Genomic DNA, 26,093 nt, shown 5'->3' with positions numbered 1-26,093 from the left:
TTACAACCTCATATGATGCCATAAGAAGGGAGAGGAAACCATGTTAACAACACAATCTTAATAGCTGGGTCATTTTTCACTTTGTGTGTGTGTGCATGTTTTTCATGTCATTGTTTCTGGTTCCTCTAATGCTTTTCCTTTCTAACAAATTTGCTCTCTCCGTCCACAGATTTTCAGAAGACTCAGCCTCGGCTCTGAGCCCCCCCTCAGCTCGATCCCTGTCCCCGTCTCCAATCTCGATGTCACAGCCATCATTGTCCCCGTCCCCCACACCTGCCTCCCAGTACCACAACTGGGGACGATCCCCTTCTCCTCAGCCTCCAGCCGCCTCTCAGCCTCCGCGTTCACATTCTCCGCTGTCCCCGACATCTTATTCCCCTTACCCCACCTCCCCCAAACATAGACCTGTCTACCGGACCAAAGCCCTTGAATTCCAGTTCATCCCAAGTCGCGAGTCCCGTAAAGCAGAATCACACATACTCCAGCGCAGGCGAGCACCGAGCCCCCTCATCTCCCCATCAGAGAGGCCGAAACTGGGCCCACCTCGTCCATCATCCCTTCCACTCCTCCCCACCACACCCCTATACAGCGCCATCTACGACCTCCGAGGTTCAATTACCCCACCATCCCCTGGAAACCCTCTAGGTGATCCTTACTTCTCACCTTCTCCTCCCCTGTTTGCCCCCTCTGGGGCCCCTCCTCCTCCAAACTCCACTTTAGTTGTTTCACGATCCCTCTCTCCAACACACTTCCTGTCTGGGACCTCATCTCCCCCACTGCATCCTCTCCCTCCACCTACCTGCCTGAGTTACCCCCATCTACCACCCCCGTCCCCTACAAAGCCGTTTGCCTCCAAGCCGCTGCCCTACTGGACCAAGTATGACGTTGCAGACTGGCTGGGATACCTGAACCTGGGTGAGCACAGAGAGCGTTTCCTGGACAATGAGATTGACGGCACCCACCTGCCGTCACTAACCAAGGATGATTTTCTGGACTTGGGCGTGACACGCGTGGGCCATCGCATGAATATAGAACGGGCCCTGAGGACTATAATGGACAGGTATGACTGCACAGTTCACCATTGCTCCAACAGATAATCAGCACAAATGATACTAAAAAATGTCCTTGCATCATCTCACATCATACTTACAGTTGACCATTCATTTCTCTCTGAGTTCACTTGCTCAAACGTTTCTCTTATCATATCTAACTGTACTACTGCAAACAAAACACTATTTTATGATGAAGATCTCTTAATCACTCATTGTTTTATGTTTTAAAAACATTAATGACTATTAAGTTCTAACTTTAACACGTTCATGTTTAAATAAAAGACAGGTTATTCCCCCTCTTACAATAGTGTTATAGATTTATTGCTTTATATTTTTTCTGAAAGATTTGATTAGTTGTACGCCATGGTGCATGACGTGTATATTCTTATCTCTTGGTATTTGATTAACTTGGATCTGGCTCCTAGTGATGACCAGTTTTCTCAGTCCAATTAGAATCCACAGCACAAGAGCTGCCATAGTTTCCAATTGAACAAATAATGATCTCCTTTTTGAAAGGTATGAATCACACAAGAGAACAACTCCGCTACAAAACACCATTCATGAGCATCAAACAAAAGGCACTAAAAGTCGTGTTTGTTCTCCTGTCCTCAGGCTGTCCAGCAGCCCGTTCCCCATCTCTGTTCTCTCACCTCGGGAAGGACAGACTGAGAGGAGGAGGGACGACGGGAATAGGAGCTGAGTTTGGAAGTGCAGAGATGAAAGGAAAGAGGAAGGAAGGAAGGAAGGAAGGAGGGAGGGAGGGGTTGGAGTCAATGAGGGAGGAAGACACAACTGCTGCTGTCCATGGTGGATTCACACAACAAATGAGGGGGGAACAGATTTCACATAGAGAGCGACAGAACGAGGGAGTCGAGTCCCAAAGGGAGATGGAAACACAGGGACGGAAAAAGGGCTGACGATCCATAAAGACACCGGCTGGCGCTCCCTGGATGTGGCAGGCTGATTTACACCCGTACACTCCCCACATGCACGCACGGTCACACCAATCGACTAACACAACAAACACCCTCCCATCCAAAATGCGTACGAAGACATGTGGCTACAGCAGAGTGAAGAACAGTGATCTTGAGAGGAACACTGAAACACCAGATTGATTTTCAAAACAGAAGGGTTGAGCAGGTTGCGTTCAGATTAAGGTGTCCCTCATTGTGCAGCCGTCTTTGTTGAGGAGTCCTGTAACGCCTCGGGCCCGCTGGTTGAATCTGCTCGAGCTCAAGAGTGAAACCCACCAAGAATATTTGGAGTGCAATCAATCACAACCCCTCCCTGCGTGAGTGGATGCTAGATTTATTTTTTAAATGTGTCTGTAGATTACGGAGGATTATGAGTATTTGAGGGTGAATGAGCGTGAGTGTCTGCAGGAACGAGGCCGTGTCTCTCCATAGGTAAACGATAGGAGGATGCAGAGCAGAATATCGTGACGGCTTCCACGTCTTCTGGAGGGGGCGAGGTTAAGTTGCGCCCTCGCTCTGTGTGTGGCTGTGATAGGTCATGTCTTGTTTTTTACCTCACCGCCGGTAGGGCTCTGTCCTCACTGCAGCTCCTATCGTCAGGATCTTGTGTGTTCCTCTATAGCTCTTTATCAACTTAAGTCTTATAATGACGTATATACAGACTGGTCACTGTATCACAAATTTGTAGCAAAAATAAGTGCCCAGACCAACTACATAAAAAAAAAATAAAAGAAAGAAATACACCGCACACACAGGCACCCGAGTTACTACTATAACCTGCCTGCATGCATACACCAACACGTAGACACACACATACACACAAGCACCTACCTGTGTTTGTGTTAGAATTTATGGGACACCTTATATATAGACACAATATACATTTGGATCGGATGTGTACAAAAAGAAGACAGACTGTGCTTTCAACTGTTAGACGGGGACACACGTGACGATGTGAAGAGAAAAAATCTCCCAGAGGATTTTATTTACCAGGAACAGACTTCCTCAGCGTCCAGGCAACTGTTGTGCACCCATTCAGACCTTCTGCCCGGGGGAGGCTGGATAGGAGAGGGGAGGGGAAGAGGACAAACTGCCATTTTCTTGCTCTTTCCCACCCAATCCCCCCTGCTCCTTCCAGGAGTGGCCCCCTTTCTCTCTCGACTAAATCCAGGAGGAAACACGCAGCCCCCTGGCCCAACGGGGATCTGAGAGTAACGCTTATATTGAATTTTAATACTATGATTGTTCTTACAATTTTTAAACTTTAAATGAAAATACTGGAATACCGATACGAAGAGATTTATTGTTACTATTTATCATTACTATCATCGTCCTTACTGTTATTGCAGCTGCAGAGAGTTCCCGGTTCTCGCCTTGGGAGGCTGAGGTGGCGCTCTTGTGCAGCCAGTGCTTTTTCTGACTGTGTGGTGAAGATAATGGCATTGGTAATATATTTAAATATATTCAGTATATATATATATATATGTATATGTAGGTATTTTTTAACTGAAAGATTCATTCTATTCCGTGCACTGTACCCTTAACATTGCTTCTATGTGAAAAGAAGCATTGCAACTTAAATGTGAAGCACATTTTCAATCACGTCTTTCCATCCTTCCTGTTGAGGCTTTATTTAAAATGACACTTCTAAAGCCTCAAAACGTGAATTTTCTCCCTTTTTAAAACTTACTTGCCACTTTAATATCATTATGCAGATGCTAAAAATGTAGCAACTGTTACTGTGGGGATGCCCAGGATTCACAAAGGTGATTAATCACTTTATTCAAACACTTCCTAACAAATGCTAACTTTTTTTCTTCCAATTCTGGACAACAGCCGCCCGCTCGCCATCGATCACACATTTAAACCTTTTTATCGTTTCCTCATCAGCTTTCATAGCACATTTCCATCCCATCACAACCTCAGTCCTGCTTTTCTCACTGTTGCTGAGATCAAAAATAAGGGCTCTCTCATGACCTCACTACCTTGAACAACACTTCACCTCTCCTGCTGCTTCCGAGTCCTCGAACACATATCGTGCATTTTACATCAGGGGGGTCGAAGGGTTTCCTCTGACCCTGCTGTCCTTAGTCTATTTTTGCAAGAAGATACATGGGTTTACATAGATCATGTCGCTCAGAGTGCACACACACAAAGGCTATAAATGTGAATGAGGTCAGTAAAAGGGATTTGTTCATGTGATTTATCTGTGCTGGTGGTTGAGGGAAGATTATATTTGAAGGCAAGAGAAATAGCAATAAGGACGATGAAAATAATGGTCATCTAATTATGGTTTAAGATATAAAAAGAAGTCTCAAAAGTTCTAAAGAATCTCTGTCTTCCAAATAATGTTTAACATGAAAAGGTAAAGATGTATTTATTTAACTGTTCTGCTTTCTATCCAGTTGGACCTGTTCTCTGCATCTGCCCCCTTCCACTGTTAAACACCTGACAGCATCATGAAGAGCTCCACTGTCTCAGCTCATCATTTGCTGCTTCTCGTTCGAACAAAGCACCTTCTGCAATCTCATCCTTTATTACCAGCATATTATGCAATGACCCTATTTCCATTAGCAACTGTGACTTTTTGCATTTTCCCTTTAGAGGTTTGGAAATGTCAGCTTAAAACAAACGGGGGTGTTTCTGAAAAAGGTAAATAAGCAGAATGTGGCCGAACTCATTCTACAGCCAAGATTCTGCTCGTTTTCTATCAGGTTTCTGAAACAGGTCGCTGGTGTAAATAGGGACGATAAATAACTTTGGATGAGAACGTTTTAAAAACATCTCTTGCTGATACAGTGATGTTCTATCGTTCAGTGGCTGGTGTTTTTAATCATTTCATTGCCACGTTCACCGGTTGTGATGAAGAGTGACGGCTCGTTGCTGCTGTCAGGAGAAAAAGTTTTAGATGCAGGAATCGGTCCGACTCCATAGAAAGTGTTTCTTTTCCTTTAAGAGATCTTTTTAAAAAATGAGAATATGAGCTGACGAAAGGTAACTTACAGAATATATATGTATATGTGATATGCATATACGCACATTCATATAATCATATGAATTTCAAATGTTTTAAGAGATAATAAATTGTTAGAATTATAATAAAGATACAGAAACAAAGTTCTAATTTATGTTCTGTGATTTTTCTTGAGTGAAAAAAACATTTCTGCTTAATAGGCCCCAAACATGTCAGGACCTCAGCAGATGGTTTGAATTTGACAATAGTCTTCAACTGTACTAACACTGAGTGACATCAGATAGATTAGAGTTGATCTGTTTTAAATAAATACAATAAATACCACTAGTAGTTTCCACAACTACATTATACCATATGGGCTGAGAGTATTGCAGTAAGATGTACATATCTAATAGTTTAGTTTGCTAATTTAACTGTTATCCAAAAAACTAAGCTTATGCTAATTTAATATTTGACCCACATTTTAAATCATGTCCACAGAATTCATAATATTTTAAATCAAATTGTGGAGTTTCAACACATGATTTGATAAACAGTCTGATGGTGTCTTACATTTCTTATTGCTCTTATATGTAAAACATACAAGGATCTCATTAGTGAGACCTCGACAACTTTTACATTTTGTCAAATGGATCTTGGGAGTACAATGGACTCAAATAACTACAGCACTGTTCCCCAGAATTTAATTACCGAGTATGCCATATTTACAAAGTTAAGATATTATACATATTTCATTGCACCATTAATGCCATGATCCTGTTTTCCATATTTTATCTGTATTCAGTAATTATTGTTTCCAATTTACTTCCACTCCCTCAGATATAACAAAATGGTGCAGCCACTAACACTAAAAATTGGAAAACTCTTTAGTTATTGTCTAAAACCTTGTTGACGACTGAGATTTGTCATTTAACGTACACCCAAGAAACCCACTGACAGTGGTTCACATTTCAATAATGTACTGTTGCATACTCTAGTATGATGTTTGTAAAAAGGTGCAGAAACGAAATATTTAAAATTCAGACTTTTATTTGACAAGCCAGAGCAAAGAAAACATAATTCATTTAAGAATATTCACAATGAAAAAAAAAACAAAGACGTGCTGACAGGCAGATGATGTCCGTGTCCGAGAATCCGTACCTGGAAAAAAAGAAAAACATCTGTCACCAAAACTCAACATCACAATCCTCCAATGTTTTAACCATCATCTGCTCAGACTCTGCCTTGTCAAGGGCAGAGGTGCACTTCTGTCACCACTGATTTTCAGAGCCCAGTGCTAAGCATCACTACAGATGTGTTGAGTGTCTGCTGGACACAGCGTTACGATACATACCTTATTCAAGTCCAGACGAGGAGTGATGTCACCCGTTAGAAGACCTGAAAAAGGACAAAACAAAGTGTTAATGTGTTGTTTTTAACTAACGCTCGACCATCACTGGTTTAATGTCTCCTCAGAAACTCTGGCTTGTCAGGGCCAAAGATGCACGTCCTCTCCATACAGAGTCAGAGCCCAGTGCAAGTCATCAGGGGAGAGAAACTGTTTAAAGCCACATAAAATCGAACCCAATCAGCTTGAGGGAAAAAGTACTCTACTGGTATAAATCTTATCAAAACAATAAACTTCAGTATTGACATGCAAAGTTTTCTAACGGGATGTATCGATGCTTCGCTTCAGCACAACCCCAACAAATACGTGTTCTTTAAGTCTGCTTCGAATGCAACATCCCTGATGCTACAGTCACAACACTGGACTAAATGCACTTAATGTAAATTGGATTTGTGTTTGTGATCCATTGAGGTGTCAATACCAGTTCTGACTTCAATTTCTATTGGGTGCACCGCCCTCTAGTGGTGACACTTCATTACAACACCTAGGTTCAGTAGAATATTTAAGACTGTGGCTGCCTTCACAGTTTGCAGAGCTGAGGACACTTAGAAGAACACAAAGAGCCCAGACTTACCTGTGGAATCAGATCAAAGGCAAAGCTGGACGTGGTGTTCAAAGTGACCTGAAAAGACAAAGACATTAGGTGTTACTTGATGTGTTGTCTCGATTGCTTGATGAATCGCTTCAGGAGTTGATAAATGATTGTCTCCTCAGAATCGCTGGCTTGTCAGGGCCAGAGATGCACGTTGTCTCCATTCAGACTCAGAGCCCAGTGCACGTCATCAGGGGAGAGACACTTCAAATCCACTAAGTGCTGGACATTACAGCTACACATTGACTACTGAGCTTTTTATTACACTGATAAACCTAATATCTCTAAATATACATAATATGACATATATAATATAATAGGATTGAGACACTGACTACATTTGATAACATTGTCTTCGTTCCCTTAGCTTACAATGACTATCTGGATCATCACACTGTTAGCTAACATGCTAACAGCACCTACCAGGCTCACCACGTGGAAACAGGCCCTGAGTTTTCCTGCTTCTCAGTGAATCAGCAGCGAATGTGAACATGGACAAACTAATCACAGGTAACAACCGAACTCCATTAAAGAAATGCGGCATTTAAAGTCGCCGTATTCTACAATCAGACAGCAGGAGGTCTATGGATGACCACGTGCTTTGAGTCGTATCCACACGTCCTTGTGTTAACTTCGGCAAACAACACAACCAACAGAGCCACAATCTGCGTGATATAATCCACTAATCTTCCACTTTAACGTCAGGATATTTGAGCATATTTCACTGTAGAGTCTATTCTGGTGAAAGACACTTGGCAGCTGTGATGGAGGTTGTTCACTGGCTGGAGAGAAAATCAGCAGATTCCCTGTAAACACTTCTTACATCTGTTCTGATTGAATCTGTCGCATGATCGAGTTAAACCTGACATTCATTAAATACATGTTGACTCACCGTTAGAAGCGACTGTGTCACCACCGAGGAAGACAGCGACCGACTGACCGCTGCCGCGTCTTCTTACTCTTTCCAGTATCAGCGGCTGGCAGCCGGTTTATGTCTAATGTATTGTCGCCATCTAGTGGGCCGGAGTGGAAGTCTACATCATGTTTGCTTGACAAACATTTCATTTCCACTAGTTGAATTGGAAAATGACATATTTTGTTGATATTTGCTAAAAGTAGAGAATGAGCCAGTGACACAGGAACTGTGGCAAGATGAGATGATGATCTGGGCAGAGCAGCTAATGAACTGAATGAACCCTGTGTCACTCTCCAGTTTTGAGACCTTTCTTTATTTAAAATAAAGAGTTAAATATATGTTTCATTTTTTCAAGATAGCAATAATCAGTATAGGATTCATAAAAATGAATTGTCTTGAATACGCCATTAATAATCCATCATCATGAAGGAATTGTATCTTGAGCCACATGTTTTCCATTATTTTGCAAATGTGACTTTTGTAAAATCATAACTTAAACTGTTTCACTTTCAGAAGCAGATTGTTTGTTCTTGTCTCTCTAAGTTATGGGTGGCCTAAGATAAGCCTTTTGAAAAAATAAAATTATAAAGTCTGGATTGACCATAGAAACAAAGTTCATGAATTTATTTGATTAAACATTGTAACATTAACACTGTTTTTAACTGTTCAGTTTGTAGACTTGCCTTTTAGAGTTTTGTGTTCTATTCATTTATTGGAGCCAAAACATTCCTTAGTGCTGAGAAAGATACACACTCATAGATTTGAACAAAAGTAAACTTGTCCCGACTGCACCAAAACATTTTGTGACATATTTATACCAACACATGAAGTTATTTTTAACATCACGTAATATGGATCTTATTCCACTTGTTGACGTTTCCTGTCTCCTGGAACTATTATCATTTTTAATTACAGGCCCTCCCAGTGTTGTCATGATATCTGTCTGCCGTCCTTTAGGATCTGATTACAGGATCTCTAACGTAGGATTATTGTTTCCTAAGAGCAGGCTGCAGTTGGGCGTAAGCAGTGCAATGTATAACAGCTGTTATGTACATGGCGTGTTGTGGCATGACAGAGTTTCACAAGTTCAGCATAGTATGGAGTTGTTATGTTATGTCACCAAGAGCGGGATACAGTGTGAGTTTGAACAATTCCCTTCCTCAGGGGCCTCTGACTCTTCAAAGTTGTATGTAACACACACACACACACACACACACACACACACACGCACACCGGATGTGTCCTCCAGCTGTGGAGGCAGGCCTAACAAACTATCCTGAGGGAATGTTGTGGCTTGTGGGGTGGAAAAAGGGGGTTTGAAGACAAGCAACAGAGGGATAAAGTTTCCCTTATCTGGTCATGTTGCTTTGTGCTTCTTCGTAAAATAAAAAAACATAGTTGATCGGCCAACAAACACTCACACAACCCAACATGCAGACTCTGGTTGGGTGACTCACCTACACATGCACACACACACAAACAATCCCCCCCCAAAAAGAAAAAAAACAACATGGCCTGCTTTATTAACACCACTCTGAGGGAGGTGACGCGAGTCAATGAAAGCAAAGAATCGAGAGATGATCTCCGGCAAGTGGTGAAGTACAAAGAACAAGAGAGTAAGTTTCCTGCAGCTGTTCTGGAGAGAGAGACAGAGAGAGAGACAGAGAGAGAGAGAGAGAGAGAGTAGGAGGGAGGGAGGGTGTGAGGTAGGAGAAGGGAGAGAGAGAGAAAAAAAAGAAGCCAACTCATCTGACACAAACAGTGGGCCAAAGAAAGGGGAAGAGCAGGAGCAGCAGTGTCCAGAACGAGTGGAAAAATCAAAGTTGGAGAGGGTGAAGAGTAAAAGAAGACGAGTCAGGAGGGAGAGGAGCCTGAGAGTCCGCACACAGATTGGAGAGAAGAGAGAGAAAAGAAAGTTTTAACCAGCACAAAGGAGGAAAAAAAGGGGGTGAAAGCAGAGAGGGCCCCAACATTCAGAGAGAGGTAAGAAACTCCTGCCAGAGCTGGACGTCTGCATTTCACAGAGATCTGATGGAGTGATTGAGCTCCTATTTCTGCTCCGTGTGTTCATCTGTTTCTAAATATTTCCCCCATGCCATATGTGTGTGTTGAGTTATGTGTGACAGATGAAACGGGGACAGGGGGAGGAGTGATTGTGCCAGGGTGCGTTCAGAATACTGGGGTGAAAGAGTTCGGTTGGTTGGAAGCTCCAGATGGGCTCTTACAACCCTGATGAGCTTTAGCTGGTTATTGTTACTGTCAATCTGGAGGTTTTTTTACTCTCTGGAAAGTCTGGACTCATGCAAGCTACTTGATCACTGGGAGAATTTTGAAAGCTCGGGGACCAAATTTCCTGTCTGACCCAGCAGGAGATCATAAAACGTTTGAAGGATCCATGGTGGAATCAGATCTGTGCTTGTAGGTGGTGAGTCATAGAGTATTCCCTCTGTTGTACTTATAGGAAAATTGAGTCGTATGCAAAGTTATACACTTTTAACCACTTACTGTCAACTTCTGTTGCTCAATGAGTAAGTTAGGAATATGGAGATCAACTGAGCAGACACCGCAACCAACCACAATCGGTTTTATTTATGTAATTTAAGATGTCAGACTTGACTGGGAGAATCCTGACTATTTAGAGCACATTTAAATTGAAAATACAGATGTGAAATCCTATGTGAAAGGCCCATGTGGCAAAGTGATTCCAGTCAAAACTCTTGCACAAAACTGAAGCCTAATGCTAAGAAAGAGTACAAAATCATATTTGAGTGCACAAGTGGATCACAGCAAAGTTTTCACCACACACACACACACAAGTTGAACGTCAGAGAGCATGCAGTGAAACTTGCAGGAATGCACCACATTAATTGATATTAGCAGATCTCCCCCCACCCCCCACGCTCTTCTGAAAACTCAACCATATACCCGGAGGACAGCCGCTCAGTGATGGGACAGGATGTCCAGGTCAAGGGTTAAAAGGGAGAGGGGAGGGGGGTGATTCATTTTTTTTGTGACCTCCTGTGGATCCCAGGGTTGTGTAATTCTTCGAGGCTCTTGGTTTCTCAGGGATACAACAGAAGATCCAGACAGGGAGAGAGACATGGCATTATGCTCTCAGTGGAGCATGTGATGCCCCGTGAACAGCAGGATGGGGAGGAAAATCATGGAATCTAATTGTGCTTCTAAGAGGAGTGTGAGGGGACATGGCTGCGGGGAGGGAGCACAGGAACCAAGGCTCCACGTTCAGTGTGCGCATGCTTCAAGGGTGTGAAGATGCCAGGAGGCAAAACGCTGGTGTGAGCTTAAATATTAAACTGGTAAAGGTTCTTTTTCAGAAAGGGAACTGAATGAGCGTCATCACAGAAACTGCATGTGGAGGACTTTATTTTGAGTGAGACAGAACTTCAGTGTTTCAGTGTCCATGTGAGCTTGTGTCTGTGGTTGGGTTTAGGAGCATTCGAGGTCTGCAGGTGTTTCTTTATGCAATAACAGAAGAACAGACAGGGCGGTCAGCATTGGGGAATTAAAGTGAGTGCGACTGATATGATGTGTGTTGACCTGTAGCCCCTGTTTATTTTAGGATGGCTCATGTTTCAAAGCTGGAATCGCTGTGAGAAGTTGTCATGGTTCGTGAGACGCTGCACGGCTCCTGGTTCAAATTGACTTCCACCTTTAATGGGTTTACAGAACCTCCTGACATCTGCTCTATATCATAGGACTGACAAGAGTGCACTGACGTCAGCTGAGTTCATGCTTTCCTATGACACAACCACAAATAGACAAACATTAGAGCAGTGATTATAAAACAGACTGTAAATACAAATGGATGACACGTCTCCACTTTCTTCTGTAGAGCGAATAGAAGCCAAAATATCCAAGTTTTAGAGTCAGTTTTACATCTGTGCAGTAGTGATCATGGCGTGGAGCTGCGATATCGAAACCCAAGCGACACACACACTTCGAACAACGTATCGTGAGTCAGTCTCAGGGTGAGTCAGTGTCGGCTGTTTATAATCATGATTTTGGTGCATGTCTCATCCACGAACAAGGAGGAGTCAGGGATAATGATCTATACTACTTCCAGCCACTAGGATGCACTTTTCAGGAACTGTCCATCATTACACAGTCTATGTCACAAAGCAGACCTATTTGTATGTGGAAAGATTGATCAACAGCTCACTTATATATAAAGTCAGCTGTAACACTTGAACACAACCGGCTGTGAATAAGAGTAAACTATAAATTATAGTTTAAATAACAAACCAAAAGTAATAAATACATTGTTGAAATAGTTTGCTGAATGTAATAGATGTACGATTGAAATGTTCATGTTTAAAACTTACCTGAACATAACTGTTCTATGAGAGTGGATGAAGACAGGCCTGTGGGATCTGTCTGACAGAAACACTGCTGGCATCTTAACAGACCTGACATCTTCACTGAATCTTATTCAAGCTCACATTTTTATCTCCGCCGAAGAAGGTGATGTTTTCATCATGCATTTGTTTGATAGTTGGCAAAGTTACACAAAAACTACTGGATGGATTACCATGAAACTTGGTGAAAGGGTGTTTTATGGGTCAGGGAGGAACATTGAGAGAGAGCATGTTTTTTAACATTTTCCTTGATTTCTCAGATAATAATTCATGGATCTTGATGAGAAAAACCTTTGTTAAGGGGACTGATATTAAGTGTGTGTATTTGGGTGCAGATCCAAATATAAATCTGGATCTAGTGAATTTAAATGTGTTTCCTTGTTGGATGTATTCCCCCCTACTGAGTGAGATTGTCCACAATGTTGGAGAGATAATCATATGAGAATAAAGTCTGTTATCAGTGTAGTTCTTAAACTGATAAGCTGCAACATTATACTGGTTTTATGTCGGTGTCGATAAGTGTATATGTAGTGTGCCTGATCAATACTCAAATAGCTTTGTAAAGGTTGAGACCATTCCTAAAGGAAGGCTTCTTTTTAAACCCTCATCATCTATGTTGGGAAGCCAGTAACAGAAAGGTCAGTGTGCAGATTAACAGACAAAGTGAAATTAATCATTTATTGTTTACTAATCATTTATTGTTTACTCTGTCAGAAAACAGGATGTCGACACTGCCATCAGAAACCAGCCCTGAAGATGCCAACAATCGCAGCTTCTGGATGGTAAGAATAGTGTACTCTATCTGTGTATGTGTGTTTTCTGTTTGAATTCTTTTGGAACGATGATATACACAAGATAGCTCGTGCCTCCCTCCCTCTCTCAAGCCTGTGACCTTCCAGTCAAAACAAACGTGACAGTTTTTTCGTTCAGGCTACGTATCAGTGTAAACATGGCTGTGTTTTCATTTTTAAAAGTGAATAGTGACCATTGTACGCAGGGAACCTTGCTTGGGTTGAACTGAGCTCAGGGACGGTTGTTATCAGCTTTAGGTATTTGATTGTCAGCTCTTGCTTGACAAAGATGTCTGTTCAGGGTCTCGTCTCTGGGGATCTGGGACATGTTTTCTCCATTTACATTGCTCTCGGCAACTTCATTCATCTGCTATCATTATATGGCTTGGTATATTTTTATTTGTGGCGTCTTCTGCTGGATAAGGGAAAGTATTCAGCTCCTGTCCAAAGACATTTTACATTTTTTAAAGATTACACGTTTGGCAGATAGATTTGTCCAAAAGGACTTATAAATGCTGTTTTAGAAAATACTCTTTGTTGGAGAGCCTTTAATGGTAAGAGGTGGACAATTTTTTCACTCCAGCATTCTTGAACTTGCTTTCAGACATGCACCAAAGTCTGGATATTTCCCTGAAAGGTTCTGGAGAGGCTGTATGTGAGAACAAAATGTCCAGAAAATGTCCAAAACAGGATGAACATGAAACTTGAAGAATACAAACAGAAAAAGAAGATCCATAAACATACAATATTAACTTGGAGAGACAACAACAATCAAGATTTTTTGTTGACAACGGAAGACGTGTCAATGTGCTGTCGACCAAAACTTGTGATTTCTGCAGCAGAATTCATACACTATGTGAATGTTTCACACATTTTCCCCTTGACTCCTTCTATGTGAAAGATAAACTACGGAAAATGTCCGGACCCAATTTTCTGGACTCCCAAAACATCGATCTGTCCCTTTAAAATAAGGATCTCAACCATTAAGTCGCATTACATGAATTAAAAAAACCTGACATCTTTTATGTTGTACTAAGTGACAAACCAGGACCACAATCTCTCACTGAATGCAATATTTTATTAACAGGATTCCGTAAACGAGAAAGATGATGGGGAACTATTCCATGGAATTAACATAGATGGAATATAGAACAAAGATGTAAAGAAAAATAAATCAATATCCAATAAATGAGGTTACTAATAAACTTAATAAATGGCAAGCCTACGTCACAGTGTATCCTCTCATTGAGATTCACACTGACAGCAGAAGATAAAAAGATTCAGTTTCATTTTTCACAAGAATCGTATGTGATATTATATTTTAGTATATTTTATTCCTTGTGACTGTCCTGTTTTAAATGTCCCCATTCAGCAGCATGTGACAAACGTCATCCTGTTGGACTCCAGCACTTTGTGAACCACAGTGCGCTCCGTTTACGCGACACAGCTCTGTTCAGCCACTGTGTTTTAAAGCTGAAAACACGTCCAGCATTCAAAGTGGCTGACTGTCTAATTTGCTGTGTGCTGCCACTTTAATATTGGCTTTGTCTCCCGTTGGCCTCGATGGGCCGCCCCACTTTCATCTCTCCTCTCCTGTAATTTTGGCAGCCTCCCGCTGTGCTGCGTGTGTTTCCAGGCCTTTTCCTGTGTGCTTCATCCTGCTGCCATGCTCAGGGGCTTTCTGTCATTATACTGCAAAGTTAAGCCCCTATGTTTTATATTTGCAAAGTCACACAAGAGGTGAGCAATCACAATGGATTCTGTGAGAGTATACAAGTGGGCCATTCATTCTAATAGATCCATACACGTGGCTGTGACGCTTTAGACTCCGTAGTCTATTCATGTCCAATCTGCATCATCACGCTCTTGTGTTGTGTTCTCCTTCCACTGCTGTGAACAGATCATTTTATGCAGTTATAGATATAAAACAGAATGGGATTGTGTTTTTAATTAGCAGCAGATATTGTAGCTGGCTTTGGCATTCTCTTAATCTGTTGTGGAGTGCTGTGCAGTGTCTCATAAAATGGCCATGTTTTTTTAAAAGCCCCTAGGAAGGAGATTAATTCAAAACACATCAGTTCAACTGTTCTGCTGCAACATGTCTCAAACTATATCTACTACTATTCTTACTTTTAGACACATTAACCTACAAGTGCACAGCAATTCTTTTATTGTAACTTCACCTTTTGAAGTGTGTCTCACAACTGCATAATACACATACAACTTACTAGACTATCTGCTGCTGCAACATCTAAATGTTTATGGCGTGGGATCAATAGAGTTTATTTGATCTCATCTTTCCTATCTTATCTTATTTTAACATTGTACATCACTGACATCATCAGATGACTAATCCTGAGATTTAAACAGTCTGTTGGCACGAGAGAAAGAAGAAGCAAATCTCTACTTGTGGTTCTCGGCACGTTTTGTGCGCACTGATACGCTTTGTAGTCAGTAATACTTGTGAAATGTGATTTTTCTGCAGAGGGCCGTGGCCCCATTTCCTTTGACGCTGCATTTGGTTGCTTGGACAGATTCTCTACCAGCAGATTTGCATCTGCCTCAGAGATTGGCCGAATGAGTCTTTGCAGCGTTGCTGCTGGCCTCAGACTGGATTCCTCAGCTGTTTCTGTTTAACTCTCAGACGAGTGAGGGGATTCAGAGAAAACCACAACAGAGGCAGAAAGAAAGAAAGAAAGAAAGGAGAGAGGGAGAAGGGGGGGCAGCACTGATGAGAAGAACCCCCAGTTGAGTCTGATTAAGGCTAAAGGAAACTTAAGTGTTTCATTCAAAGTAGGGTGAATATGGGTAATCTGGGACTTTGGGTAAAGTAGGACACCTAAACCTTGACAATAGGTTAGCATGGACATCATGTGACTGAGATCACAGTCACATTCTGACAAGATTAATGTTAATGATAAAAATAAGACACTGTTCCAGTTGTTATCAAATTATGTTGGTGATGTATTCATGCAACAAAATATGCATTAAGATGTTGAAATGCTTTGGGTGATCTGGGACAGACATTGAAGTTCTCTAAATGGTGAAATATGCATTTAAGAACTGAAGAGATGTAGCATAATGTCTGCAGTCAGACAGGAGTTAATGGTAAATACAGTCTCTCCCTGTCTGTTTAAACTGATAACTAGCACATAATCAGTTTGCTCTCTAGGACAGAGATGATCCAAAAAGCAGATCAATGATGATAGTCCCTCATGTTGTTGAATGTTGAATTTAATATATTTAAAAAATATATGAAACACCTTAAAAAGAATGTTTTACTTTAATATTATAGTTTCTTTGTTTAGGACAGGCCCCTTTATGAAAAGAAAATAGGACTTTTATATGTCAATATGAATTCATTATTCATTTATATGAATAATATACATTTTCTTATTCAACTTTCTGTCTTTTTTTCATACTGCTTTAAAAAAAAATTATGATATTGACCTTGACATGCATAAAGCAAGGTGATTTGGGCTTTTTTAAGACTATACAAGTGTCCCAGATTACAAAGTGACCTGTCCCAGATGATCAAATTCATATACCTTGAACAATGCTTAAAAACATAAAATAGGTTAATTAACAAAAGTTGAAAAGTAAGAAAAGAACAAGAGAATTAAACATACGTTTATATTCTGTGGCATATTTGAACGATGGCTGTTAGCAACACTAACTTGTTTTAACATGTAAAGCCGTAACTGACTGACCTTTCCAATGCATTTACATTTAATTAACCACTAATTGAGAGAATGGGATCGAAGAGCTTTCAATTAGAGGTAAAAAACAAAGATTCAGGTCATTGGTAGAACAGTCTAACAAACGAGAAAGAGAAAAGAAAGAGAAAGAGAGTCATTGTGGAGAACTGCACATGAGACTGAGCAGTTGTTGTTACTCTGGGGAATGAAACTTTATCTTGCAGAGAATCTGGCAAAGAAAAAAAAAGTAAAGTAAAAGTATTGTAGCGTCCAAAATCCAAAAGGCATGTAAAACCGAGGGAAGCTGTGCATTGGGGACTGTGTGATGTATTTAGCTCATATGAAAAGCATGCATACAGTCATAGCATTAGTTATAGGGCATATTTATATTCATATAGAATGCTGGTGCGCGTGTAACAAATAACATTAAGGATGGGGTTTAACTGTAAGAGTAAGCCAGTGTCAGTGAGCCAGCGTGCAGCAACACCAGAAACTGGAGCACCATGGCTGATGTGTTTGACAAGTGAAAATGTCATGAGAAAGTCCTGCTCTTTTCTGTAATGTTACGGTGTTTACAATAAGCGCACTGCCTCCGATGATCTAACGCAACATGACAACATACATCGAGTCCAGATACTCTGGAGCAGCTGTCTAAACGTGTCAACGACAAACCGACATGAGTCTGACAGAAAGTGAAAAAGAGAGTAGGAGTGAGTGCTGAGTAGGAGCTGATGGCGGCTGCCAGGAAAATTGCAGAGAGATTTCCAGATTCCACATCCACAAACAACATACTTGCTTCAGATACGTTATTACACTCAAGGCCACTGCCTCTGCTGCCCTCTCGTCCTCCTGCATGTGTCTGGCCTCTTTTTATGGCCAGGCCTCGTCCTCGTGTCCGCCGGCCACACCCTGTGCTGCTGCCAGCATCAGAGTTTACCACAGGAGCCTCAACGAGTAGAGTGTCACTTGTGGCACGTGGGGGTTGACCTTAAGGCGGCTGCGCCACTGTCACAGCTGTGAAAGGAGATGAGAGCATAGAATATGATACAGACCTGCAGTCACTGGAGGCGCTGTCCTTATAGTAGTCACACTATGCTAATAATAGATATTCATATGATACTCACTGTCAAAAACTGGTCTAATGGCTACATCCCATTTAGGTGTTGCTGTTTCAGTTCATGGTTTTGTGTGCGTTTGTAATGGGACACATGGTGTGGGACAGTTGTAAGTCAAAATAAACATCTTTACTACCTCAATGGCTTTCCCCACTGTACAGTTAGAAAGGTCTATTAGTATTAGTTGCAGTCAGTTATTTTCAGTTTAAGTTTTTTTAAATCTATATTTCTACATTTCTTTTTGTTGCTCTTTCTAAAGTACACTTCTTGTTTTGAAAAGTGCTGCATGAGTATTGTTGTGAGCTTGAAATAATAACATCATAGAATAGCAGAATGAGATTGGTGATGTGTGAGTGTCAATGCTGTTAGTCCAAGCTGCACTAGGGATAATACATTTATTAGAAACAGAATCAGAGTCCTGCTTTAAGAGTGCAATATATGTGTTAGGACAATGCAAAGTCGTCTCAAAGTAAAAAGGTTTGCAGTTGTAATCCAGCTGTGACTGGGGTCTTTTTTTGTGGAGTTTGCATAATCTCCTCAGGCTCCTCAGGCTTTCTCCAGGTACTCCAGCTTCCTCCTAGTCCAATGACATGCAGATTGGGGATAAGGTTGATAAGAGATTTGAGAATGTGAGTGTGGATGTTGGCCCTGTGATGAACTGTAGAGGCCGCATCTCACCCAATGTCAGCTTGGCTCCAACAGTACAGATAATGGATTCACAGAAACAGCAGTACAATTAATGATAACAGTATGAGAAGTAGTATCACAAAGAATAGTTGTTCTGGTTTATTGATCAGTTTCAGTTTCTACAGTTGTCTAATTATATTTATGGTCTATGTGCTGTTTCCACTCTGCTAGGAACTAACTGTGAGCAGATGTACTATTTTGTATTTGCTGGCTTTGCACTGGTAAAACTAAAAAGAAGTAAAACCTTGCAAAATAGGAAATCTGCTTTTTCAATACAGTACAATGTTTATTGTGTATTAGAATGAGGGTTCAAAGCACAAAGTCCACTCAGCCTCTGTTTATCTGGTGTGGACAGTAGATCTTCCTCTCTCTTTGTGTCCTGGCAGCCTGGGAACTATCAGCGCACTGTGAAGCGAACAGAAGATGCGTTCCAGGCCTGTAATGACATTGTGGCATGTTTCCAAGAGAGAGCTCGGGTGGAGAGACAGTATGCCCAGCAGCTCAGTGAATGGAGCAACAAGTGGAAGCCAGTAGTGGACTCCAGTAAGTACAGTCAGTGCCACGCCAGCTTATTTCATCTGCAGCACGATGGACATGTAAATACTGATCATAAAAGACCACAAGAGATGTTGTTGTGCAACTTTTTATTTGATTTACATCTAAATTCGGGGTTCCTCATCAGAATTATGACTAAAACTAAAACATTTTTTTCCCCCTGGCCGTCCTCCTCCTCCCTCAGGTCCTCTATATGGATCCCTTATGAAGGCCTGGCAGTGTTTCTTGTCCTCCGCTGACCGGCTAGCATCCCTACATGCCTCCATCTGTCGCTCCCTGGTGTCGGAGGACGGAGACCAGGTCCGTACCTGGCAGAAGGACACCTTCCACAAGAAGTTATTCGGAGGCTTTAAGGAGTCTCAGGACATTGAGACGGGATTTGCACGTGCACAGAAGCCGTGGGCCAAGCGACTTAAAAAGGTCAGCCTCTAGTTTTCTACTCAGAAACATTTCCTTCAAATGATAGTTTGTTGAAGTTTACTGAGGATTAAACTGGATGCACTCAAGATGGCTCAAGTGTTGCTCTTTTGCATTCAGAAGCAACAAGCCACTTGAATCTGTGCCTCACTGTGATTCTAGAGCAGCGAAGGACAAGAGGACATCCATCAAACACAGAATTAAATATCTGCATCAAAAACATACACAAGCATCTCATGAGATCAATACTTGAAGAAACTACGAACAATGACTTTGAAATCACAAATGGCTACTCATCAAGTAATGGCCTCACTTCAAGGTCTATATTTGGACCACAGGGATTTAATGCATCGCAATTTAGGAATGAGTTTATTCTGGGTATCAGTAAGATGCGTTTCAAAGGCAGCTGCATCTCCATTTTCAAAATTCAATTTAGGTTGAAATGCTTCGGAGTGGAGGGTTTTCAGGGACCAAGCAGTCAAAGAAAAACAGGAGCACAGGATTACTTTTCAAAAGATGTGATTTATTTCAAGGACAACAACCAAAAAAACTAAATATGAATAAGAATAAAAGGCATTAAAAAAGAAAGGTGAACCAAACAGAACTCTACTACTACAATACAGCTACCAAAGCAGTACATTAACACAGATGGAGACATTTAAACTGACTGATCTAACCTTTTGGAAACGATAGGGGAAACAAAATAGACAACAGCTGAAACTTCAGACAAAGAAGCCCCATTTCCCCCCATGTTGATGCAGCACTTGGTCTGGTCCATTTACTGGGCCTCTATTTAACCAGGCTCCACCCTCTGCCACATCTTTTAGCCAAACCAGGAAAAAGGATTTGGGGCCTTGTCACACATATGCCAGTATGGAGCTGCAGATTGCTTTACCCCCTCGCTTGCACGCAATGTGAGCAGAAGGAATCGCTGCAGCAATGTTGGTGCATGTGTGATGGTGCCCTGATGCAGCTGACAAGGTAACACAAAGACAAAGAAACATATATTTATACAACTATTGAGGAAAACCTGCGTAAACTAAATGTGTGCATCTCATTTACAATACAACGCTGTGTCAAATAAACAAGAATAAAAACAAAAAGACTGGTTGTGTTTGTTAACTAATGTGACTGCAAAGAAAATAACAAAACCTGTGATGATGTGCATGTGGAACCTTAATTGAATCCATGTGATGTGTTTATTTTACCACTGATTTTGATTGTTTGGTGGAAACTGTCTTCACAAGCTGATGGTGTTTTATAAAGTGCTTCCTTTGCAAAATGCTGGTCCAGAATTCTCCTATTATAGCCATCACTGTGTACATTTACATGTATTCTTTGGTTGATCCACAGCTGGACAAAGCCAGGAGGGCATACCACAAGGTGAGCCGTAAGGAGCAGATAGCCAGAGAGCGAGAGGCACACGCTCAGGGGAACCCGGATGTTGCCATCGACAAGCAGAAGAAGATCCAGGTGGAGCGAGAGCTGGCTCAGCAGGATGCTGATAAGGTAGGAAATACACGTGTGGTTTTGATTTTTGACTGAAACAGTGGATTGGCTAAAATCCATTTCACTGGCCTCATTGGAAATTGTCATTGATTGGGGAGTACTGTGATTAAGCTGCATTTTTGTGTGTGGTTCTTTAATTTGTTTATCCTGTGCAAATACTTTTCCTGTGTTGGTGGCGCCAATACGAACTACAGAATAACAGCACTGCTAACTAGCACACATCTGTGAACCATGCAGGTTTCTATAACACGTTTTGAGTGTCTTTAGTCAAAAAGTAATTAAGTGTTGTAGTTTTTTGTGTTGAGTATTGTATTCATGTCTGATTGAAGTGAAGAGAACATGGGACCACACTGAGAACTATGCATCTAAATAAAAACTTTGTGAAAACTGTGTAGTTTCATTTTGTTCCGGCTATGACATATACTTATATTATTAGGTCCACCTCTGCTGTCTAATGCTGTTGTATAATAAAGTCTATTTTTATGTCTACAATGCAAAAAAAAAATGAACTGTGCATGGCCTCAAAAGATGAGTTGTATAAATAATGGTTATATGGTTTTTATAAAGGTTATGGCAGAGCTGTATTGCACTGTTGTGTCTAATAAAGTTGCAACTGAGTCCAAAGCTTTTTAAACTTTAATTTTCAGTCTAGTCTTATGTCAACCCTCAGAGTTGGGGTTTGGATCTACTGGTAACCTCTGTGAGTGTTAATGTCAGTCCATGTGAGCTGTGAGTGGAAACGTGACCGTTTGATGTTAATGTTTACAGGTTCGCGTACGCTACGAGAAAGTCCTGGAGGAGGTGAACCGCTACGCCCCTCGCTACATGGAGGAGATGGAATCCATCTTCGACCAGTCGCAGGACGAGGAGCGGAAGAGAATTGTCTTTCTCAAACAGGCCTTCCTCTCCATCCACAAACATCTGGATATCACCACCAACGAGAGGTGAGCCACAGTGTTCAGTCTGCTGATGAGATGATCAATGTGTGTGCCTAAACAGGTAGAACTGATTTGTTTTAATCTGATGCTATCCTTGGCTGTGTATTTAAAGCTGGTGTTATCCTTGGCTGTGTATTTAAAGCTAAATGGGTTAAAAATCTATAATTTCACTCCATTTAACCGTAATGAAAAGCCGTTCTACTACAGATTAGCACGAGTCTCACTGACTCACTTTTACTCTAATAAAGAAAACAATAGCCAAGACAACTTCATTATTTTATATAATCTGCAGGAAACACAAGGGATGATTGTTGGATGAGAGACATAATGTATATTCTATATCTGCTTAATTTTTAGGTAACATTCAATACACACTCAAAATGCTCTGGATGGTAGCAATTGAATAAGTTTTATTACACTGTTCAAAGAAACAGTTAGTTAGTCCATACCTTTACATCAAACATTCTTGCTCATAGTTTTCAATATATTATGTCCACTGTGATGCATTGTAATCCTTTTAGTCAGGCTTTTAACTGGATTTTATTTATTTTTCAGTTTTATTGAAGTTTAGTTTTTATTTTTCCTCTGCGGTGGTGACAGCCAGTGGCCGGATGCATTATGTTTATCATTTAATTGAATGTATGGACTAAGGCAGTGGTGTCAAACTCAATCACATAGGGCCAAAATTAAAAACTGGGACTACGTCGCGGGCCAAACAGGGTCAACATTTATTAAACGGGATATTGGATGAAGTGCAAAAAGAAAACCTATTTAGGTGGGCTACATCCTTTAATCATTTTTTTTAGCCAGTTCATTAAAGTTTGGGTTTAGGGTTCTGTGCTGTGGAAACCCTCCAAGAGTTGGACATGTCTGGACAAAGGGATGACCTGCTGTAGAATTTGGTGGTCAAAGGTCAAGGCCACTGTCACAATACCTCAAGAGAATCTATTTCAAATTTGGCACAAATGTTCACTCTGACTTATGGTTAACTGTTTAAATTTGGGTGGTTGACGGTCACAGTGGCACGATATCTCAAGTCTGCCTTTAGGAAATGTCTTCATATTTTGACCAGTTGTCACTTGGATTCAAAGATTCACTGGTTAGTTTTCAGAGATCAAAGGTCAAAGTGACCTCATGAGTCTGGACACAAAATGTCACTCAACTGAAACAGCACTGATCAGTGGTGGCATACCACTGCACACGGTGGTGATTCTACTTCTCTCCACTGTTGAAAAGTATTTGCTCTTTGGAAACTTTTTTTTTCTCTACATAGTTGAGAACTTACAATATGACAAAGTGCCTTGAGATGATGCAAGTTGTGATATCCAAATAAAAAATTGAATTGCATTAAAAATGAAAGAAAAAATGTGAAGCAGGTGTTAAAACATATGAGAAATTGATTCTGTCTTAAACACTAAATGCTGAATCAAATCTTAGTCTGAGTTCTTTTATGTGTTTAGTGTGAAAGACGTGTACAACGAGCTCCACAACAAACTGTTGGCCATCGATGACCAAGATGACCTTCGCTGGTGGAAAAACACCCACGGGCCTGGCATGCCCACCGACTGGCCTCACTTCCAGGTTCTTAGTGTTTGTTTTTCTTCACCATTTTTTTTATAACGCATGTTTATATGACGCTTAATTCTTCACTGTATGTTTATTCAAGTGCAGTTAAACATGAGTCAGTTTTTTATTTCAACGACTTTCAGGAATGGACACCTGCAAAGAAATCCAAGAAAGGAAAGAAAGATGTAGAAAAGAAAGGAACAATAGAAAAGAGGTGAGACTGATCTTTAGAGTTAACCCAAAGCAAGTTGTTATGATTCTGTGTTCAGTGTTGGATTTTGTGTAGCTGTTTTTTGTTGATCAAATGTTTATCTCATCTCTTTGTCACTTTCTTCCTCCAGTGTGATGATTGGAGGAGTGAGAGTCAGAGCTCTGTATGACTATGTTGGACAAGAAACAGATGAGCTGTCCTTTAAAGCAGGTAAACACAACTTCATCAATACTGTGTATGTACAGATCTGAAACAATATGCAACAGCACTGTGTATACTGTATGAAATGACTGTCATTTAGAATAAACTTTAAAATTAAATATATATATATAAAAATGTGTAATTATTGTCTCGTTTCCTAAGCTTGATGAGTTGACTAGTACAGTTTAACCTGCAACTCTTTTATTTAAATTCATTGGCTGTTTAGTTTTTAAAGAAGTGCCACAACATTCATAAATGGAAATATTTTCTGGTTTTGTCACTGATCACATTAACATGAACACCACTATTCTGTTTAGCACATTAATGTAACTTTATTGACATTAATGTCTTCTTCATAATCCGACCAACAGTCAGATTATTGGTGTCCATGTCAACATAGTCATTGATAATGGATTAAATATCTTTGAGTTTTTGGTTAGTTTTGTACTGTTGCTCATGTAAAAGACATTTTGTTGTGTATAATTGTATAGACCAAAAACAAGTTATCATTTGATTGATACTATTTAGCTCTTTCTTACAAAGGAAAACAATTTGTTTCAACCTTGATTAAAAAATAAATAAATAAATAAATAAAATATATATATATATAAAAAATATGAGCTTCAATTATGAGAGAAATGAAAGGTTTGTTTCTCTTCACTACAGGGGAGGAGTTTTTGAAGATCGAGGATGAGGATGATCAAGGCTGGTGTCGGGGGATGAAGGACGACGGGGGGGAAGGGCTTTACCCCGCTAACTACGTGGAGGTGGTAGTGTAGCTATGACGTGTCGTCTGAGAACGAAAGGTCTTATTAGGTCAGGTGCTTCATGTCACTGTGGAAGTCGCAGCCTGGTTAAAGAACACTGAGCAGCTGTTAGCCAAAGATGTGGTCTGTGACAACAGGGTGGTGGATATTTTAGCATGTCGAGGTTTTTAATGTGTAATCTCTTGAAGGATTTTGACAAATGTGTTAATATATACAGTGTGCATACACCACTTGTATTGAAGCCATATGATAAGCAATGCTTTAATGTAGAAAAAGATAAATATGCTGGAGTCTAAAGGTACTATATATATCTAACCATCTGGTGCTGAAATTGCATTACAGGACTGCAATTGTATTTGAGCTCTTCCGTTTATTTGCACCTCAACACATTGCTATTAAAGGGCTCACAAAGCCTCGCGACATATGAAGTGATGCTAATACTGTGATTTATAATGAATCTGGAGCAGCTGTTCGAGTGGAGTCAGCTTGATGGAGGCAGTCAGCTGTGAGACCTGTTTCCGTGTTTTAAAGGAACAGGCTGAAGTGTTGAGGAAGGTGCTTATTTGTTGTTTTGCCCTAAATTGAGACATTTTCAGACATGAACTCTGGAGCATGTCTGCACAATTTCATCTGGACTTTCTTCAGTTTTCCTTTCACATAAGTCACCTGGATATTGTCTGTTCAGACGCATCCACAACAACACTCTTTAGAGTGTTCAGGTGTGGGGTGGTGCAGCAGGCAGGAGACAGGACGTACTAATTCCACTGCAGAGATGGTGTGTGTTTGTCTACATCACGTCGACACCAGCTTCTGCTCTTTTCACCAAAGCTTTTCTGACATCTTGGTCTGTGTCTTCTACCTGTGTGGCACCACTTTTTTATCCTGAGATTTATTCCGGTTTTTACATTTTTGCGTCGGCCTTAAGCTCACTTGTGGTGAATCCTCTGGAGGATCCTCTGTGTTCTCACATTGGCTCATTCAGACATTTTAAAGAATTCTTACTCAGGGCTGGAGATTTATATACAGTCTATGGGAGAAACTCTGGAGAAAGTCCAAATTCTCTTACTTGGAAAATTGCGTTCACATACAGCCCTGTCAGATTCTTTGTAGTTCAGTGCATGTCTGAAAACAGCTATAGATAAAAAAAAATTTTTAAAAAAATCCAAAAAAGCATGTTCATTTCATCCAAAGTACAGAGAAAAACTGCAGTCTTGTGTAACAGCATCAACACATTCCAGGAACTCTTTCTTAGTTTATAGTTATAATCAACATTTTACTCATGTTATATTACTTTCACAATTCATCATTGAATACTTTTATGTTGAAAGGGGGAAGGAGCCCTATCCTTGTTGCAAACCCAAAGAATT

The 26,093-nt window shown here is 40.7% G+C and overlaps 2 protein-coding genes, 1 long non-coding RNA gene and 3 other non-coding genes across 16 annotated transcripts in view; 2 read left to right on the top strand and 4 right to left on the bottom strand.

The window, feature by feature from the left end:
- The window catches only part of shank1 (SH3 and multiple ankyrin repeat domains 1), a 79,957-nt gene extending 74,814 nt beyond the window's left edge, over nt 1-5,143 (top strand). For all 9 annotated transcript variants that reach the window (XM_069524722.1, XM_069524719.1, XM_069524717.1 and 6 more), the window contains 2 exons: nt 170-1,060; nt 1,665-5,143. In XM_069524722.1, the coding sequence (XP_069380823.1) occupies nt 170-1,060; nt 1,665-1,752 (979 nt within the window). In that variant the 3' untranslated portion in view covers nt 1,753-5,143. The remainder of the gene's footprint in view (nt 1-169; nt 1,061-1,664) is intronic.
- Nucleotides 5,144-6,011: 868 nt separating this feature from the next.
- On the bottom strand, nt 6,012-7,959 carry LOC109634131 (uncharacterized). The gene is made up of 4 exons (XR_002203036.2): nt 7,872-7,959; nt 6,962-7,009; nt 6,334-6,377; nt 6,012-6,140 (listed from the first exon to the last, which is right to left on the bottom strand). It is a non-coding gene; the product is annotated as an uncharacterized lncRNA (long non-coding RNA).
- LOC138410022 (small nucleolar RNA SNORD88) lies at nt 6,206-6,295 on the bottom strand. Its single transcript, XR_011242818.1, has one exon. It is a non-coding gene; the product is annotated as a small nucleolar RNA SNORD88 (small nucleolar RNA).
- On the bottom strand, nt 6,445-6,535 carry LOC138410021 (small nucleolar RNA SNORD88). The gene has a single exon (XR_011242817.1). It is a non-coding gene; the product is annotated as a small nucleolar RNA SNORD88 (small nucleolar RNA).
- LOC138410020 (small nucleolar RNA SNORD88) lies at nt 7,091-7,181 on the bottom strand. Its single transcript, XR_011242816.1, has one exon. It is a non-coding gene; the product is annotated as a small nucleolar RNA SNORD88 (small nucleolar RNA).
- A 1,779-nt stretch (nt 7,960-9,738) lies between the features above and the next one.
- Nucleotides 9,739-25,877, top strand: LOC109634321 (protein kinase C and casein kinase substrate in neurons protein 3). 3 transcript variants are annotated; one of them, XM_020094747.2, is made up of 10 exons: nt 9,739-9,878; nt 12,986-13,053; nt 18,949-19,105; nt 19,302-19,537; nt 20,888-21,043; nt 21,812-21,987; nt 23,442-23,562; nt 23,691-23,761; nt 23,889-23,968; nt 24,626-25,877. In XM_020094747.2, the coding sequence occupies exons 2-10, from the start codon at nt 12,994-12,996 to the stop codon at nt 24,736-24,738; spliced, it is 1,170 nt and encodes a 389-aa protein (XP_019950306.2). In that variant the 5' UTR covers nt 9,739-9,878; nt 12,986-12,993; the 3' UTR covers nt 24,739-25,877. The 3 variants fall into 3 exon arrangements, with proteins under 3 accessions (XP_019950306.2, XP_069381209.1, XP_069381210.1); XM_069525108.1 differs by lacking the exon at nt 9,739-9,878 and adding an exon at nt 10,080-10,320 and having other exon boundaries at nt 24,626-25,148; XM_069525109.1 differs by lacking the exon at nt 9,739-9,878 and adding an exon at nt 10,191-10,313 and having other exon boundaries at nt 24,626-25,148.
- Nucleotides 25,878-26,093: the final 216 nt, after the last annotated feature.

This window comes from Paralichthys olivaceus, chromosome 5 (assembly GCF_024713975.1).
Source record: "Paralichthys olivaceus isolate ysfri-2021 chromosome 5, ASM2471397v2, whole genome shotgun sequence".
Classification (NCBI taxonomy): domain Eukaryota; kingdom Metazoa; phylum Chordata; class Actinopteri; order Pleuronectiformes; family Paralichthyidae; genus Paralichthys; species Paralichthys olivaceus.
The sequence above is the reverse complement of the archived record's forward strand: the minus strand, read 5'-3'. Positions and strand labels throughout refer to the sequence as shown.

Bases quoted from the DNA above. Each gene is read 5' to 3' on its own strand.
- LOC109634321 (XM_020094747.2), top strand. From the start codon at position 12,994: ATGTCGACACTGCCATCAGAAACCAGCCCTGAAGATGCCAACAATCGC. The intron at 13,054-18,948 runs GTAAGAATAGTG...GTGTCCTGGCAG, and splicing joins ACAATCGCAGCTTCTGGATG to CCTGGGAACTATCAGCGCAC. The intron at 19,538-20,887 runs GTCAGCCTCTAG...GTTGATCCACAG, and splicing joins GGGCCAAGCGACTTAAAAAG to CTGGACAAAGCCAGGAGGGC.